Below are 15,500 nucleotides of genomic sequence, written 5' to 3'. Positions count from 1 at the left end.
CATAGATTAAAAGGGAAAAGCCTAATTCGACTTGTCATCATCCTACAATTGCCAACTTCCACAGACAATTTTTGTAGCTAATAATAATAATAATAATAATACCATAGCTGGTTAATAATCTTCTGTGATTAATGGAATAGCAAAATATGAAAGATAACGAGTGATGAAAACAAAAAGTATGCTTGCTACTCGGAGTCAGAGCCATCCGCGTCGTGGGTATCCTGGAAGAGATCGTCGTCGCCCTCGTCTGCATCATCGTAATGGTCCAAGTCAAACCCAAAATCTCCATCACTATCTTCAAGTTCAGTCTCAGAAACAAAACCGAAGGACCCATCACTATCCTTGCGGGCTTGCATAATCCCAGATTGATCAACCCCAGGGAAACCCACCATCCCAGACGGATAAAAACCCCTAATAGCTGCAACGGGGTTCTTCATCATCTTCTCCGATATCTCTGTTATATTTGTGGACTTCTGCGTTGGCTTTAGGTCTGGAGTTTGCCGCTCTGCAGTGCGGCTGGGTGGATGAGTGATTGAGGGGGTTGTGGCGGCGGTAGGGCGGAGGAGGTGGCTGCGAATGAGGCTTTGGAGAGCTGAGTTGTGTTTGGTGAAGCTGAGCAGCCTTGAAGCGGTTGAACTTGCCATTTTCTCTGTATCTGTCTCGCTCTAGAATTGTTATGATCCGAGGAAATGGTGAAGTTGGTTTGGAGGCGACGGAGAACTGAAATAGATTTCTGTTTGTTTATATTGTAGTGTAATCCGGGGGGTTTAGGGTTTTAGCTGGAGGAGGATTCTAGAGTCACGGAGTATATGGATGAAGTTGGACTAGCTGGAATTTTGGGAGTAAATACAACAAATAAATATGAGTACTCAGTTGGAGTTTATATTTCAATTAGCACAATTTTCATGAAAATCAAAATTTATCAATGGTTTTCTTGATTGGTGCCCAATTTATGTACACAGATGACCATTTAAATCTATTTATTATTGGCATTCCTTGCATTTTAATTACTTCTCATATTTGTGTAGTTTTCAAAAAAAACCAACTATCGAGATCCTTTTAATTCTTGACCCTCCTTGACCAAACCAACCTATTGTTTATGGATTTCATTTTTTTAGATTTTTTATTAAAAAAATTACTATAGTGATTTGATATATGTAAGATAAAAAAGTGATTAAAAAATGTATTCACGTAAACTGCAGCAATTTTTTGTTGCTATCCAAACATGGCGACTTTCAAATTATTCTTTGATTAATTCTTTTTTCATTTGTATGAAACTTGAGATCATTCTCTATCCGTTCAAATACATACAACGTTCACATCAACAGTTTTTTCCTTTCTTCTCTCTTTTTTTTTGGGGGGGCTATATTAGGATACTATTAATTATTCTTGGCTTTTAAGAATGGAATCAACAAGTTCAAAATGAAAGAAAAAAAATAATATGCAAAGTAAAACATAAAGCCGGCATTAAACCTGACTTGACACTACTAATTCACAGCCATATTACATCAAGTGTTCAAAACTGAGAAGGAAGCCCCAGCAGAAAATGCTGATTGCTCAAAAGAAAAACAAAGCCAAAAAGTTAACTTCAAGCAGTCTTCTTATTTTAGCTTGAAGATTTTGCAACAGCAGTTCCACACAAGCAAAACATAAGTTCTACAGTCAACATTTGCCCCAAAAGCTACTCACTGCTAACCACAGGCACCTTCTCATACAGGCCAAGTTCACGAATTTTTTGTGGAAGAACACAGCTTCCACCAAATCGCTGCTGCAGCCAAATGATCACTGCAAACGCTATACAACCACAAGGGATGATGACATCCCAAGCAATGGAGTAAAAATCTGCACTATGATTTGCGTAAATGTATGATCCATAAAAATCTTGACGCATGTAATTGTGCACCCTGTAGAGATCATATGCATGGGGTACCAAGCGGACTAATGTTGTTCCGATATAGAACAAATAAGACAGTGCCTTTTCCCTTGAATTCTGGAATATGTTGAAGAGGATCTGAGGAAGGAGAAATCCATCAAGGACCAAACCAGCGTATGATTTCAGGTACCTCAATGTATAGGATTGTTCAGACATAACAAGAGATGGATCAGGAATGGTGGTGTTGTAAGCAGGATATAGAGAACGTGGCATCCCATTCCCATTGCCATTCTTCTCTAACTCCACCAAGAAGGCAATTAGTCCACCTACAGCATACAGAAGTAAAGACACGAAAGCGGTTTTCTTCTCCGCAGCGCATAAATGGTTTCCGTCTCCATCCTCCGTTCTTGCAGTCCATGCCAATTGGAGGAGGCGCAACAGCAGGAGAAAGACTACTAAACTGACCAATCTTACACTCACTTCATTCAGTTCAAGCCATCCATCGCCTCTAAGAATCACGTTTTGCTGATCGTGATTCTTAATGAAAAGGGCCTCAAGATTGAGCACCAGAGGGATCATGTGACCCAAAGTGATGATACTGAGCATGACAACTGAAATAAAGGGGAGAACTTCTGGATGCTTCTTCACATAGAATAGCTGAGATGCCACGAATAAACATGCCAGAGTGTTGGAGATCAAGACCATAATGATCTCCAAATCCATCCGCCAAATGGATTCCTGTGCTTGAACAGTGTAATAAGAGGATGAAGATATATTCAACTGCTCAAAGTAAAGAGAATCAGTTTTTGCCCGCCTGCTTTGGATGACTCCATTGATGGAACTTCCAACCATTGAACTTAAGGGAGGAAACTCAACATCTATGATCATCTCACAATCAAATGACTTTTCACTACTGTGAAGGGGATGGATCTCTCGACAACCTACCATGCAGAGATGTCCTGTTTCAGTATCATAGACACCTTCGGCAGAGTTTAACAGTTGACCCCATTGATTGAGTGATGAGTTCAACGAAGCAATCTGTTCTTTCAAATTGATGTAAGAGAAGGTTATTTTATAGCTGATATTCATCTGGCTACTATAAATATTGGTGCTCTCCTCTACTTCTCCAAGGCCCGAATCCTCAGTTATTACGAAATTTTCTCCATAATGTTCACTGTTGACAAAGATAGGGAGTCCATTACCCCAAGCAATCTCCTCTTTAGAGTGTTTAACAGACATGTCAAACCTCATATCATAAGAATTGCCTTTGGGGAAGTTGTCCCCATTTTCCTTAACAACTTCTTTTCTGGGACATAATTCTCTTGCCTTGCCAACTTGAGTATATTCATATTTCAGGCCTGGCAAACTCTCCCCATTGTTGTTGGAGCTGGTAACCTTGAAGTGCCCTGGATCAGTAGCCGTCTTGTTGGTCCAAACTAGTCCAACTATGCTGCTAGTATCTGTGATATTCCAGACAAGCGGAAATTGTATGCTCAACCTCACTGAGCAGTCACCCACACGAACATCTTCTAAAGACTTGTCTGAGTTGAGCATTCTGCAGGCAACAATGCACAATTGATTTTTCTCACTATTCCAGGATCCTTCCCCAATCAATGTTGTCTTGGGGTCAAAAGATTGGTAATGCCAATAGTATTCGTTGTGAAAAGCCAATATATATCGTAGCTTTTCTTCATCCTCTGAACACTGAAACGCGGACAAGGACAAGTGTGCATGTTTCTTCTTAAAAGGACCACAATCACTCGTGCTTTTACACCCTGCTGCATACTCCACTTCAAAATCATAAGTTCTCCAAAGGAACCTCGAGCAAATGCTTCCTGGCAGCAAGCTAAGGGACCGGTTGGGTGGAATATCATTTCCTCCCAGGCACCCTCCGCCAAGCCCCTTTGAGGCCAATGTATAATTGTAATCAGAAAGCACAGGGAGCGAAACTATTTCAATGGGCTCGAAATAATTGGGGCTATTGGATGAACTCAAGCTCTTCAAGGTCCCCTTAGCTAAACTAGTTAAGAGGGTTGAGTTCTTCTTTGCATGATTAAATTGAAAAACAGCTTCAAGATTGCGAAGCTTACCTTCTGCAGATTGCCAAGAGGCCTTTCCTACCATGCAAAGCTTCCTAGATTGCTCTGAAAAGAATCCATTTAAGAGGAATCTCAATGATCTTCTGCGGTAGACATCCCTGGGGTGGTACCACTGACCATAACCTGAATAATTACGGTACTGATGGGGCAATCGGAACCTCAAGCGAGCCTGAACCTTGTAGACCCCGCTGGTCTTGGTTACATAGATATTTTCAGTGATATAAAGTGAAAGATAAACATCTGAACTATTAAACAACTGATCCGTTGACTTCTTTCCAAGAATTTGCTCCCCACCCTTGAAGTAACTTGTGGCTAAATGGAGAATTGGAGACTGGGTACTAAAACGACCAGTTGGACTGGATTCAGGGACAATGGAAGCACAATGATCGCTGTAAGAAATTTCTGAAGCAGAAGCCATGGTTGTACAGAAGAAGCTGAAGAGGAACAACAGCAACAAAGCACAGAACCATGTTAGTTGACAGAAACTAGGGGAATGAGAAGGTTTCATATTCCTACGCTCGGAAAACTGGTTTCTGTAAAGATGAGCTTATGAGTCGAGTTTGTTAACAACTGCAGTCCCAGAGTTGTACTTAGTGGATTTACCAGTCAATCTCTTCCGCTTGTACTCTCCTTTTTCTGCATTTTTGTGACTAATAAGGTCTGGTCTATTATATGCAAAATTGTCAAAGTCTTTGTCGATTATTGCGGAGGTCGTCTGCCCCTCCTGTCAAGGGAAATAAATCATGGAACCCACAAGGGCAGCAACCCATTTAGTCTTGGCTTAAACTATACTCTACTATCATCCAAGTACTCTACTATATTCCAGTTGACTGCTTCCTTGTGAGGTGGTTTTTGTGGAAAATAGGAATCTAAGCAACTTCCGGTAGCTTTCATCCCTTCCTCGGTGGCACGGGTGATACCAAAATGGTTTAATAATTTCTTGACTAATTAAAGCAAAAATGTTGACTTTAACAAAGACCTTACAAGTCTCCTTCCAAACCGGAAGAAACGCCATTGGAAATATCTGTTGCAATGAAGAGGTACTGCAAATTTTCCATTTTTACAAAATCAGTGCGTTGGCATTAAGTGATGCTTTACCGGCGGTCGTCATCCCCAGGCTTAAACTTTAAAGAAACGAATAAAAATAGCCCTTGGCATATTTACCGTTCACAGTTGACATTACAGATAGGGAACCAATGCTCAGATCTGCTATATCAAGAATGATGCCCCTAGACAAAAAATTTACTCGCCACCCAGCGCCACTAAAAGGACTTGCCATGAAAAAGCATGCATGACGAAAACAGCAACTCAATGAGTGCGACTTTTGCGACTCCATGACACACTACACTTCACTTTCTGCCAACCTGTGATAAGTTTTATTTAGATGACTGATCACATCTTTGAGGTAAGCCCTAAATGCCACACTCAAAGAGATAATTCCAGGATCGACAAACCAACAGACTACATTGTCAAACTTAAATCCACTACTCATTCCAGAAAAAAAGGGGGGGAAATATTTATATGGACAGCTAACTGCTATATATACATTTATTGTCAATAATATTGTACTTTTTATGTCCCAAATGCCATAATTCTAGCATACTGCATAATTTCAGTGCGATCTAGTCTGTTAAGATAGAATTCCTAAACCGCACATCTTATGGGCGAGCAAATGGTTAAACTTCAAAATTGCCTGCTCATCAAGTCAGTAGTAGTAAAAATTTTGAGCCACTGGCTGAGAAGGCACCATCCTGTTCGTCTTTTGTGCTAAAGCAAGAAATTCATCACAATCTTTGACACCAATTTCTGCGAATGCATCCACAAGCGTTTTGATATATCCTGCCAAAGAGTTCTTAAAATGCTGGGAGCAGCTCTTGTCACCTTCATCAACATCTTGAACACCCCCCTTGACAAGGCATCCCACCTGAGCTCCATCCATATATGCCTTACAAGCCACAAGAATATCACGTGCGTGCTTGTAAAAATGCCCTGCAATAAGATCTTCAAAATACTGCAGCCAAGCCGAAAATAGTCATTAATCAGTCCAAATCAGAAGGCAGCCAAAAACAAATTGCAGTCGATTTTAATGCAAGTATCATATATACTTGCAACCAAGACCACCCCCCTTCCTCCTCTGAACCCCAACAAACAAAAAATAAATGAATAAATACTTCTTCCAAGAACCCAAAAATTATAGGATAACAAAGCACAAAACAAAACGAAAAGATACCCCAAAAGCACCACCAGGGCAAGACAACAAACCTGCTAGAGAGGGTCCTCTTACTGCACCGGTTAGATGGCATCATAAAAGCAATAGACAACAACACGCAAACAAGGAAAAGTAGCACCAGCACGAGATCAATTAGAAGATCTCTTGCTTGAACAAAAAAAATTTGCTCATTCAATTTAATCTCAACAAGAATACCATAAGTAGATAGGCAAAATAAGCAGTCAAACCAGCCATGAGATAAAGCGAAAAGTGCCACAATCACTTTACCTTTGGTGGCCTCCTGATGTTGTATACCATTGTTTTCAGAGACAAGATGAAAGTGCTCTCATTGTATTGCAGTGAGTTACTTTCACCCCCAGGTGTACCGCTCATGCTTGCATATCCAGGTTCATTGAAATATGGCTTGGCATTCAGAATCAGCCCTTGAATAGAGACCAAAACTTGAAGTATGGTTGATACACCAGGAATCCACTTTTCCTTATGACTACCACTCCAAGTGTTAAGAAGGCTGAGGCATACTTTCCCACAATTGTACAAATTCGGATTAATACGAAGGCCGCCAGAATGGTAGTGAACATGCTGGAAAAAGTAATTTGCTAATTTTAATGGAAAATAGACCTGGTTTGTATGTAGAAGATCTAAATTTAAACAGAAGCTTAATATGCAAACATGAATTTCAGCTACATACTGGTGGCACATTAGGATAATTGCTTGGGAAGAACACATCAAAGAAAAATAGGCCATCATGGTATGGAGTCCCTTCAGCTCCAATTATTACGGCCCTCAAAATGTCCATCCTCGATTCATAGACTCTGACAAATATTGTATCTGTGGGATGATTACATAACAACTAAGTGCATCACTACAAAGTCTAGTATGCATAAAAGGAGACAAAAATATATGAATAATGCATGAAAATGCAGACAGTTTATACACAAAGTAAGATCCAGAGTAACATATTTTTTATGCCACTCCATATGTACAGCTTTCAAAGGAGTAAAGAAATAATCAAAGATAACAGATTCAATAAAAAGACAAGCCAATCCTATTACCAGGTAGATCATTTTCAAGAATCCTCCATTCCTCCTGTATCTTCTTTGCCCAATTCTTTGACGGCTGTGGCAGAAAATGTCCAGTAAGGGAACCATATTCAGAGGGGGAAAAAAAAGCAGTTACGAGTATGTCTAAAACCGAAGCTTACCTGCCTCATTGAAAAACCATTTTTAGAATAATAGTGATCTGTAAAATCTTGAACGGTATCAAATTTCTTAAAAAGATCAAAGTTCTTCAAAAATTCACCAGGATCCCCATATTTTGCCTTGCCAGATAACGACCCAGATGAGTTTCCAGAAGCAGTTGCACTCTTTTGGCCCACAATAGGATCCATGTCCCAGGGGCCAAAGGCCATGTCATCAGGGAAGACAGCTAGCGGCCCAGACTGATCAACAAATCCTGATGGATATGAAGCATTCACAAAAGAATGTCCTACAGTATTGTTCGGCATGCTCTTCCACGCATATTTATGGCTTCCTACCTCAGGTTGAACATCATTTAGCAATTTTTGAATATGAGAAGCTGGATTAGTTGAGGCACCACTGCCCAGATGCTTATGGCTCACTGCTCCAGGTTGAACATCATTTCGCTTTGTTCGACTACGTGAAGCTAGACCAGTCAAGGGACCACTAACCGGATGCTTTGTAAAGCTAGAAACATGATGACTGAACTGGTTGTGTGAACCACCCTCCAGCATATTGTAACCTATTTGACGATTCCTCTTAGTTTTACTACGCCAAGATTCAGCCAAATGATGACGCCAAGATTCAGCCAAATGATGACGAGAATCATGCATATCCATGCTTGATGAGGAGGTCAAATAATCCTTTGCGAATTTTGATGGCAAACTAAATGAACTCCTGGCTGCAGTTGACCTCTTCGAGACATGAGCAGGATCTTTAAGCAACCATGATGAAGATGGCTCCCATTTCTTAGGTTGACCACTTCCTTTCACTTTGTCTCCTGAAATTAAATTCTCTCCTATAATTGATTTGTCACTTGATTGTTCAAATTCCATGGGCCATATTGAGGAGGATGAATTGGAATTTGGGGGAAAAACCACACCATCCACGTCAATTGGCGAGCTAGAATGATTTGAAGTACTTGCAACAGCCGGCTTTAATTTATTTTCTTCATGGCCTGCAAACCAAGGTACACTAACCTCAACCCCAGGAGGTATATCCAAACTATCCAAATGAGCTTGTATGATAGCATACTGATCATCATATAGGGGATCATCCTGAGACATATCCACATACTCATTTTCTCCATAAAAAAAGTCAGCATCAAAATCTTCTCCATTAATTAAATAATGTGATCCTGAAACATAATTTTTCTCTGGAGATTGCACACCATTCCCAGACCCATCATTAATTCCAGAACTAGATCCTGAGGGAAGCTTGCTGAAAACATCCTACAAGGAAGAAAAAGTATGGGCTGATAAGTACAACAACATTAGGAATACCTTCACCAATTTACCATGAACTAATTCTTGGCCCATTATTGGCCAAAACAACCCCCCCCTCGCTATGACATCTGCAGATATATAAAATACAACCAAGTTCTAACAAGAATACAAACCATATAATGAATTCAAATTTAAAAAGTAAGTCCACATGGAAAAACCGCCATCAAACTCTCAAAATTACCATATTAGAGTCATGTCTACAAACAAGAAGTACCATATTGGAGTCAGCTGACTCACAAATCCAATTAAGATTGTACCAAGCAACATTTTGCGAACAAAAGTTTATAGTTACCTTGCCCTTCCTCTTTGTGTCCACTTCTCTATCCAAAAGCATAATATCCTCATAGTCGTCATCCATGTCAACATCTATTACTTCAGGAAAAATTACCTACAAAGAATCCATTCACCACTATTAAGACATTTACAACAATATTTAAATAAAATGAATGGCAAAAATGGTCGTAAAAATTAAAATTTGCATTAGAAAGCCAAAAAAGCAAGAAAAGGTGCTAAAAATTACTACCAAAGACCAGATGAAATGAAGAGCAACAGTCACCGAACAGAAATCCAGTTAATATGCAATGAAAAGATGGAGTACCACCCTTCCCTTAATAAATTTTCTTTCCTGACCAGAAAAGAGGCTTAAAAGGAGCTACCAAACCACTTTGATGCAGAAAATGTTTGATCAATGAAAAATGTCAAAGCAAATAATTCTATTTCCGCTGCAACATGACTTGAGATAAAATAATTTCTTTGTAGCAAACATAGAAAAAACCCTTAGTGGTGAACTAAGAACTTCAGTGTCTAATAACTGATTAACTGTTGAACTGCAAAAGAAAAAGGAAAACCTGAAGTTTATCAATTGTTAAACTTCAGCTGTTGAACCCCATAAATTCGATACTACCAAAAAGCAAAATAACCTAAAGAATGCAGAAGATGATCTTGCACCAACCAAACCTTTCATGAACTCCTAATGGAAATCAAAATTATGAAAGTTCCCAGAATCACGAATAAATTAGAGTTCAAAACTCGCAATCACTATACCCTCCAACATTGCCATGAGTCTGTGATCATACCTTTGAGGCACCATACGAGGCTTCAAAAATTGAAATAGGATTATGATTATTCAAAGTTCTGCAAAAGTTTCCATTTTCCTAAATTCCTAAAACAATTATTCCCGAGTACCAAGCAGCAGAAATGCAGCTTAAATTCGAAACAAAAAAGCGCATCTTTACTCTTTCCGCTTTCATTTTCACCAATTGAAAACCAAAAACATGCAAATCACATTCGACAAATTAATTAAAACTCTTACACAGAAAAGAAAAAGGCGGAATACCAATCATGCTAGAATTTGCGATCAATCCAAAGTCTAAAATGAACAGACAAATGAATCCCACCTCTTTTTCCTTGAGCTTAAGGGACTTCAGCTTCGAGCTGCTATTTACTGGAGGCGGGATTTCCACCACATCTGCCTCCATACACGTCGAACTACCCCCCGGAAAAACCCTTTTCCTGCCCACAGAAAATAATTAACAGAATCAAAACTTCGGTAAATGTACAAACTTAAAAGGAATTAGAAAATAAAAAAGTAAAAGCAAGAAGGGAGAAAAATAGTACTTACTTGGAACCCTGGGAGATATAACAGGGGGGCGGCAACGGCGGTGGTGGAGATTCCATTATACGGCGAGAGGGAAAAAGTGAATAAAGAAGACAAAAAAACAGAGAAAGATAATAAGATTAGGGCTTTTTATTGCTTCTGAGTCTTGAATTGACAATCGATTAAAACCTGGTCATCTCAAATTATTTTAACTGATCGTTACAATAAATAATCAGAAGAAAGACAACAAATTCCGTCTGCATCCCGGACTCTATGCAAGAAACAAACTCCAAAGTTTATATAAAGTAATGCAGGGAGACACTAGATAATAGTGGTAGTGGATAGATGATACACTTTTCCTGGAGACTTGAGAGTAATTTCATCTTGGCCCTTTCAAAGTAACCAGAAATTTCAGTTGGCCTCTCAAAAGTAAAGCTATTTCACTCTGGCCTTCTAAATGTGACCTCTCAATTTTGCATCCGTTTACTATTTTCACATTACCTACAAAACCTTCCTACTTTTTTCAATATTCACAAATGTGAGTTTGAATCAATAGTGTTTTTGAAGGCGGATAATATAAAGACTGTTGTAATCATTGAAACTTGGGTACTGGCTTGTCTTAGAGTGCATTTTATAAAATTGAAATCTGAAAATTGAAATCTGAAGTCTAAATCATTAAATTATTGAATTGTTAAGTATTAAATCAAATACATTTAAGTATATATCATATTTAGTGATAAAGTGAATACCTTATCACTTATTTTTTAGAGCATGTTTTGCCTAAAAAATTCAGTATCATTTAATTAATTCAAATATTCAATTTCTGGTTATCAAACGTGTTTGAACATATTAAAATTTAAATCCATTAAATTTAAGTGCTAAATTGGATTATCAAATTAATTTTAATTTGAATTGACTCGGGAGGCAAGTGTTTGGTTATCACCTTAACTTAGTATAATATGGTAAACAAAGTCATTTTGACTTTTCTTTAGTTCACTTTCTTACCATTATTAAGATATTACAAAATTTGCATTCTATTTAATAAATGAATATGAAAGGCTAAAATAATCGAATATGGGATCATACAACTTAATTTTTATCTTCATAGTAATTTCGTTTTAATAATGTTAAAATGTGTAGAAGTATATTTAGAACGAAAATGTCCAAAAGACTGGTTTAATTTTGAAAAACTAAGCTTGAGTAACTACATAAGCACAAAGTTATTCGATCATTTTAGTTATTTAATTATGTAGCCATGAATCACAAAGCAACACTTAGCTCGGAGTTGCTATATCCTTTTGGGGGTTAATTTTTGGGAAATTGATTCAATCATTTTAGGGTAATTTTCGACTTAAAGATTTTTGTTTGATTCTTTTCTAATCATGCAATCTTAACTAGGATTTACAATATGAGATAAATGATATTGATATACAAATTTCACTTCACCAATGACCCCCCCATATGATTAGGGCTAAGAGATAGAACCAAGTAGTTTGGTTCAATAAGAACCCATTCAAATTTGGTTCTGTAGTTAATCAAATTAATTTTGAGCAGCAATTTATGGTTGATAAACTTTCAAGTTTTGCATGAACTCGGTTCAATTAGCATAATAAGCAAATTTTACATGCAAAAATCAAGCCGCTTGAGTTCGACTTAAATTGAGCTCAATAAAAATTCGTTTCATTTTGGCTCGAGAAGTAAACAAATCAAGTTTGAATAAAAATTTAAATTTATTAAAAATAATCAAACAAATTTAAATATTAGGATGTTTGGATTGTTTATACTCGTTTACACTATGATTATGTGAAGCATAGATAGTGATCTAGCCGTGAAACAGAAACATCACACAAAAGTTGGGAGCATTGGCCAAATTGCAGCATACTCGCCTAAAATTTTGTTACTACAGGGTTAAATCAGAATTTTGGCTTCCAAAAGGGCCATGGGATAGTTAACCCGTTGCCTTGATGTTAATGATAAGTGGGGCATTGCGCGCCTAGTTAAGTAACAGATTTAAGTGTGCATAAATCATCTTAGGCTGCAACGAAGCCACGACACATTAGTCAACTGAGGCAACCACTTGGCTTCAAATATGTTGCAGTTGTGCCGTTACTAGCGCTGTTTGGACCGTCCGATTGACGTTTCTGACACGAGTTGCTGGGGAATGACGTCATGGTGCGAGTAAATGATGAGATCGGAGGGCATTGGTTGTATCCCCGTGGTGACAGCCTTTTGCATTGTTGGTGTGTGGGACCCACATTTGCCTGCATGACACGTAGGAGGAAACGGATTAAGCATTCTTTTTTCCGCCAAAAAGAAAAAGGAAACAAAAAAGTAGGATTGATTTTGCTTGGGCAGCAAGGATGGGAGCACGAAAGGTGAAATATTAAAAACTATAGACTGAATAGCGTGTGAAAGCTTTGACTGAAATGATATAACTAACTATTGATGATCGAAATTGTGGTCAACACCTGCTCTTTGGATTGCTAAGTTTTTCAAAAATTAATTTTTTAAATATTATTAAAATTTTTAAAAATATTTAAAAGATACTCTAAAAAGTAGTCTAAATTTTTTTAAATATTTAAAAAATATTTTAAAATATAATCTAAAAACTCTTCTAATCTTAAATATTTTAAAATATTTTTTAAAAACATTTTAAAATATACTACAAAAACTCTTATACAGTATAATTTTTCAAAAACAGTTAATAAAAAAAACAAAAAACGCTGCATCTATATGCATCCTTCTAGTAAAAATCTAGTAAGTGAGATGAAAATTAGTATTGAATTGCTCTACGTACCAAAAAGCCTGCCTCTGTCTACCATTACAATAGTTGCTTTTTGTGGCCAAGGAGTCCCAAATGGTGCAAGCATTTTAGTGCGAATTAGTATAGAATAGCTTTTAGCGTGAAATTGTACATGAAGGGGAAAGATAACTAGTGTTGGAGGATGTGTATTGTGGGAATATCTAGACACACACAAATTTTTTTAATAGGAAATAGTGAAATCAAGAAACATTTTAAGGTTTGTTTGATAATCCAATTCAACACTTAAATTTAATAGGTTCAGATTTTAATATATTCAGACGCATTTGATAACCAGAAATTGAACATTTGAATTAATTAAGTGGCACTGAATTTCTTAGGTAAAACCTGCTCTAAAAAATAAGTGATAAACTATTCATTTATCAATAAATATAATATATACTTAAACATATTTGATTTAATACTTAACAATTCAATAAATTAATGGATTCAGATTTCAAATTTCAGTTTTATTAAATGCACCATAAGTGTCTAACATGTTATATTACTATCAACATTCTCCTTCCACTCAAAAAAAAAAAAAAACTTCTTCCATAAAACATGTAAAACACTTTAGGATGATTTCTACAAATTATCAAATTTAGTGAAAATTGATGGAAAATAAATTTTAATCCATACTTTCCTAACAAATTAATAGAATGAAGTACCACGTTTACTAAGGTCAGTAGTTTTCATTATTCATAGAAGTTTCAATAATCCAATACTTAATCCAAAAGGTTTATCCAGATTAAAAGAGTGTTCATATAGGAGATTATTTAGAAATATGATTTGGAACAACATTGTGATAATTCTTATAATTTAATGTATGTGAAATGAAAATATTTTGAAGATGTGTTTGCATTGTAAGCAAAACTTGATAACCCTAATATTTTGCAAAATATCTTTTTGCAAAGACTTTTCCCAAATCATACTATCCAAATAAAGGTCCCATTTAAAAGCCCTAATCAACACTTAAATTTAATATATTTAGATCTTAATATGTTCAGACGTGTTTGATAACAAAAAATAGAACATCTGAATTAATTAGTCACTGAATTTTCTAGACAAAACTTGCCTCCAAAATTAAGTGATAAGTTATTCACTTATCACTGAATGTGATATATACCCAAATATATTAGATTTAACACTTAGGGTCCGTTTGGTTCATGGGATGACACATGATGCTTGGTTGCATTTTATACATGGGATGACACATTATACCTAAACGTATTAATCCCTTATTCATGGAATAAAATAATTCCACGGGAGATATGGGATTAGTCATCCTGGGATGACTAACAGATATGATGATAAAGTTTTAGACTAAATTATCCTTACAAAAAATACAAATTTATACTCTTATAATTATATAATACAACTCTCACATGATAATATAATATGAATGGACTAATTTGCCCATATTATTTAATTTTAAAGTTTTTGACTAATTTGCCCTTGCTACTAATATAACAATATTTGGACTAATTTATCCTTATAAATGATTCAAATTCAAATTAGCTATTATATAACCATACTCTTACATAATAATATCATAATAAATAGACTAATTAGCCCCTACTAATTCTATTGATTTTTTTTTACTAATTTGCCCCTATTCATTATTTTAAAAATTTTGACTTACCCCTATTAATTGATTTAATTTTTTGACTATTTTGCCATACAAACATCATAATAGAAGGACTATATTGCCCTTGGACTAGATTACCCTTACTAAGCTTATATTCTAAATGAAATTTATATAAATATATAATCTTATTAATTGGACATTGTGAATGAGGACTTCAATAAGTTCAAACTCGATTCAAAGAAAAATCTTCTATATTTTCCTGAGTTCAGCTCATTGAAAACTCTTAAATGAGTTAGGTTTTAATCGATTTAACCTTAATTTAGTTAAAACTTGGCTCATTATTTAATTGAATTTCAAATATAGGTTCAAAAACTCGGTCAAAATCTATTTTTAAGGGCACGAATGGTCAGTTTGAATGAATGCGAATTTTTATATATCAAAACCCTTGATTTACTTTATAATTATAAAATTTTAAACTACTCTATTTTAATAAAATTTATAAATATTAAATTATTTATTAGATCATTTATTAAATAATATTAAATAATTTATTAAAATAGTAATCATTTCTCATCCAATTTCCAACCAAACATAGGATAGGATAATTTTCCAACATATCCTATCCAATTGAGAACCAACCAAATACTAGATAACTTGGATTATTTATCCGGTGATGACTCAATTAAGAATTAATAATCTGAGGATGAGTCATCCCATTTCATCCAGTCTGTGAATCAAACTGGATTTTAATAATTTAATGAATTCAAATTTCATATTTCATATTTCAAATCT

General features: G+C 36.0%; 2 protein-coding genes across 2 annotated transcripts; both read right to left on the bottom strand.

Moving 5' to 3' along the window:
• Positions 1–1,681: 1,681 nt before the first annotated feature.
• Positions 1,682–4,390, bottom strand: LOC140007107 (uncharacterized). Its single transcript, XM_072049821.1, has one exon. It carries the CDS (start codon positions 4,388–4,390, stop codon positions 1,682–1,684), a length of 2,709 nt encoding a protein of 902 aa, XP_071905922.1.
• A 935-nt stretch (positions 4,391–5,325) lies between these two features.
• On the bottom strand, positions 5,326–10,632 carry LOC113687646 (uncharacterized). Its single transcript, XM_027205207.2, has 8 exons — positions 10,345–10,632; positions 10,121–10,235; positions 9,016–9,111; positions 7,404–8,669; positions 7,255–7,318; positions 6,891–7,030; positions 6,470–6,781; positions 5,326–5,983 (listed from the first exon to the last, which is right to left on the bottom strand). The coding sequence occupies exons 1-8, from the start codon at positions 10,398–10,400 to the stop codon at positions 5,678–5,680; spliced, it is 2,355 nt and encodes a 784-aa protein (XP_027061008.2). The 5' UTR covers positions 10,401–10,632; the 3' UTR covers positions 5,326–5,677.
• Positions 10,633–15,500: the final 4,868 nt, after the last annotated feature.

Source organism: Coffea arabica, chromosome 5e, assembly GCF_036785885.1.
Source record: "Coffea arabica cultivar ET-39 chromosome 5e, Coffea Arabica ET-39 HiFi, whole genome shotgun sequence".
NCBI classification, from domain to species: Eukaryota; Viridiplantae; Streptophyta; class Magnoliopsida; order Gentianales; family Rubiaceae; genus Coffea; species Coffea arabica.
Note: the sequence above shows the minus strand (reverse complement) of the source record. Positions and strands in the feature narration are given on the sequence as shown.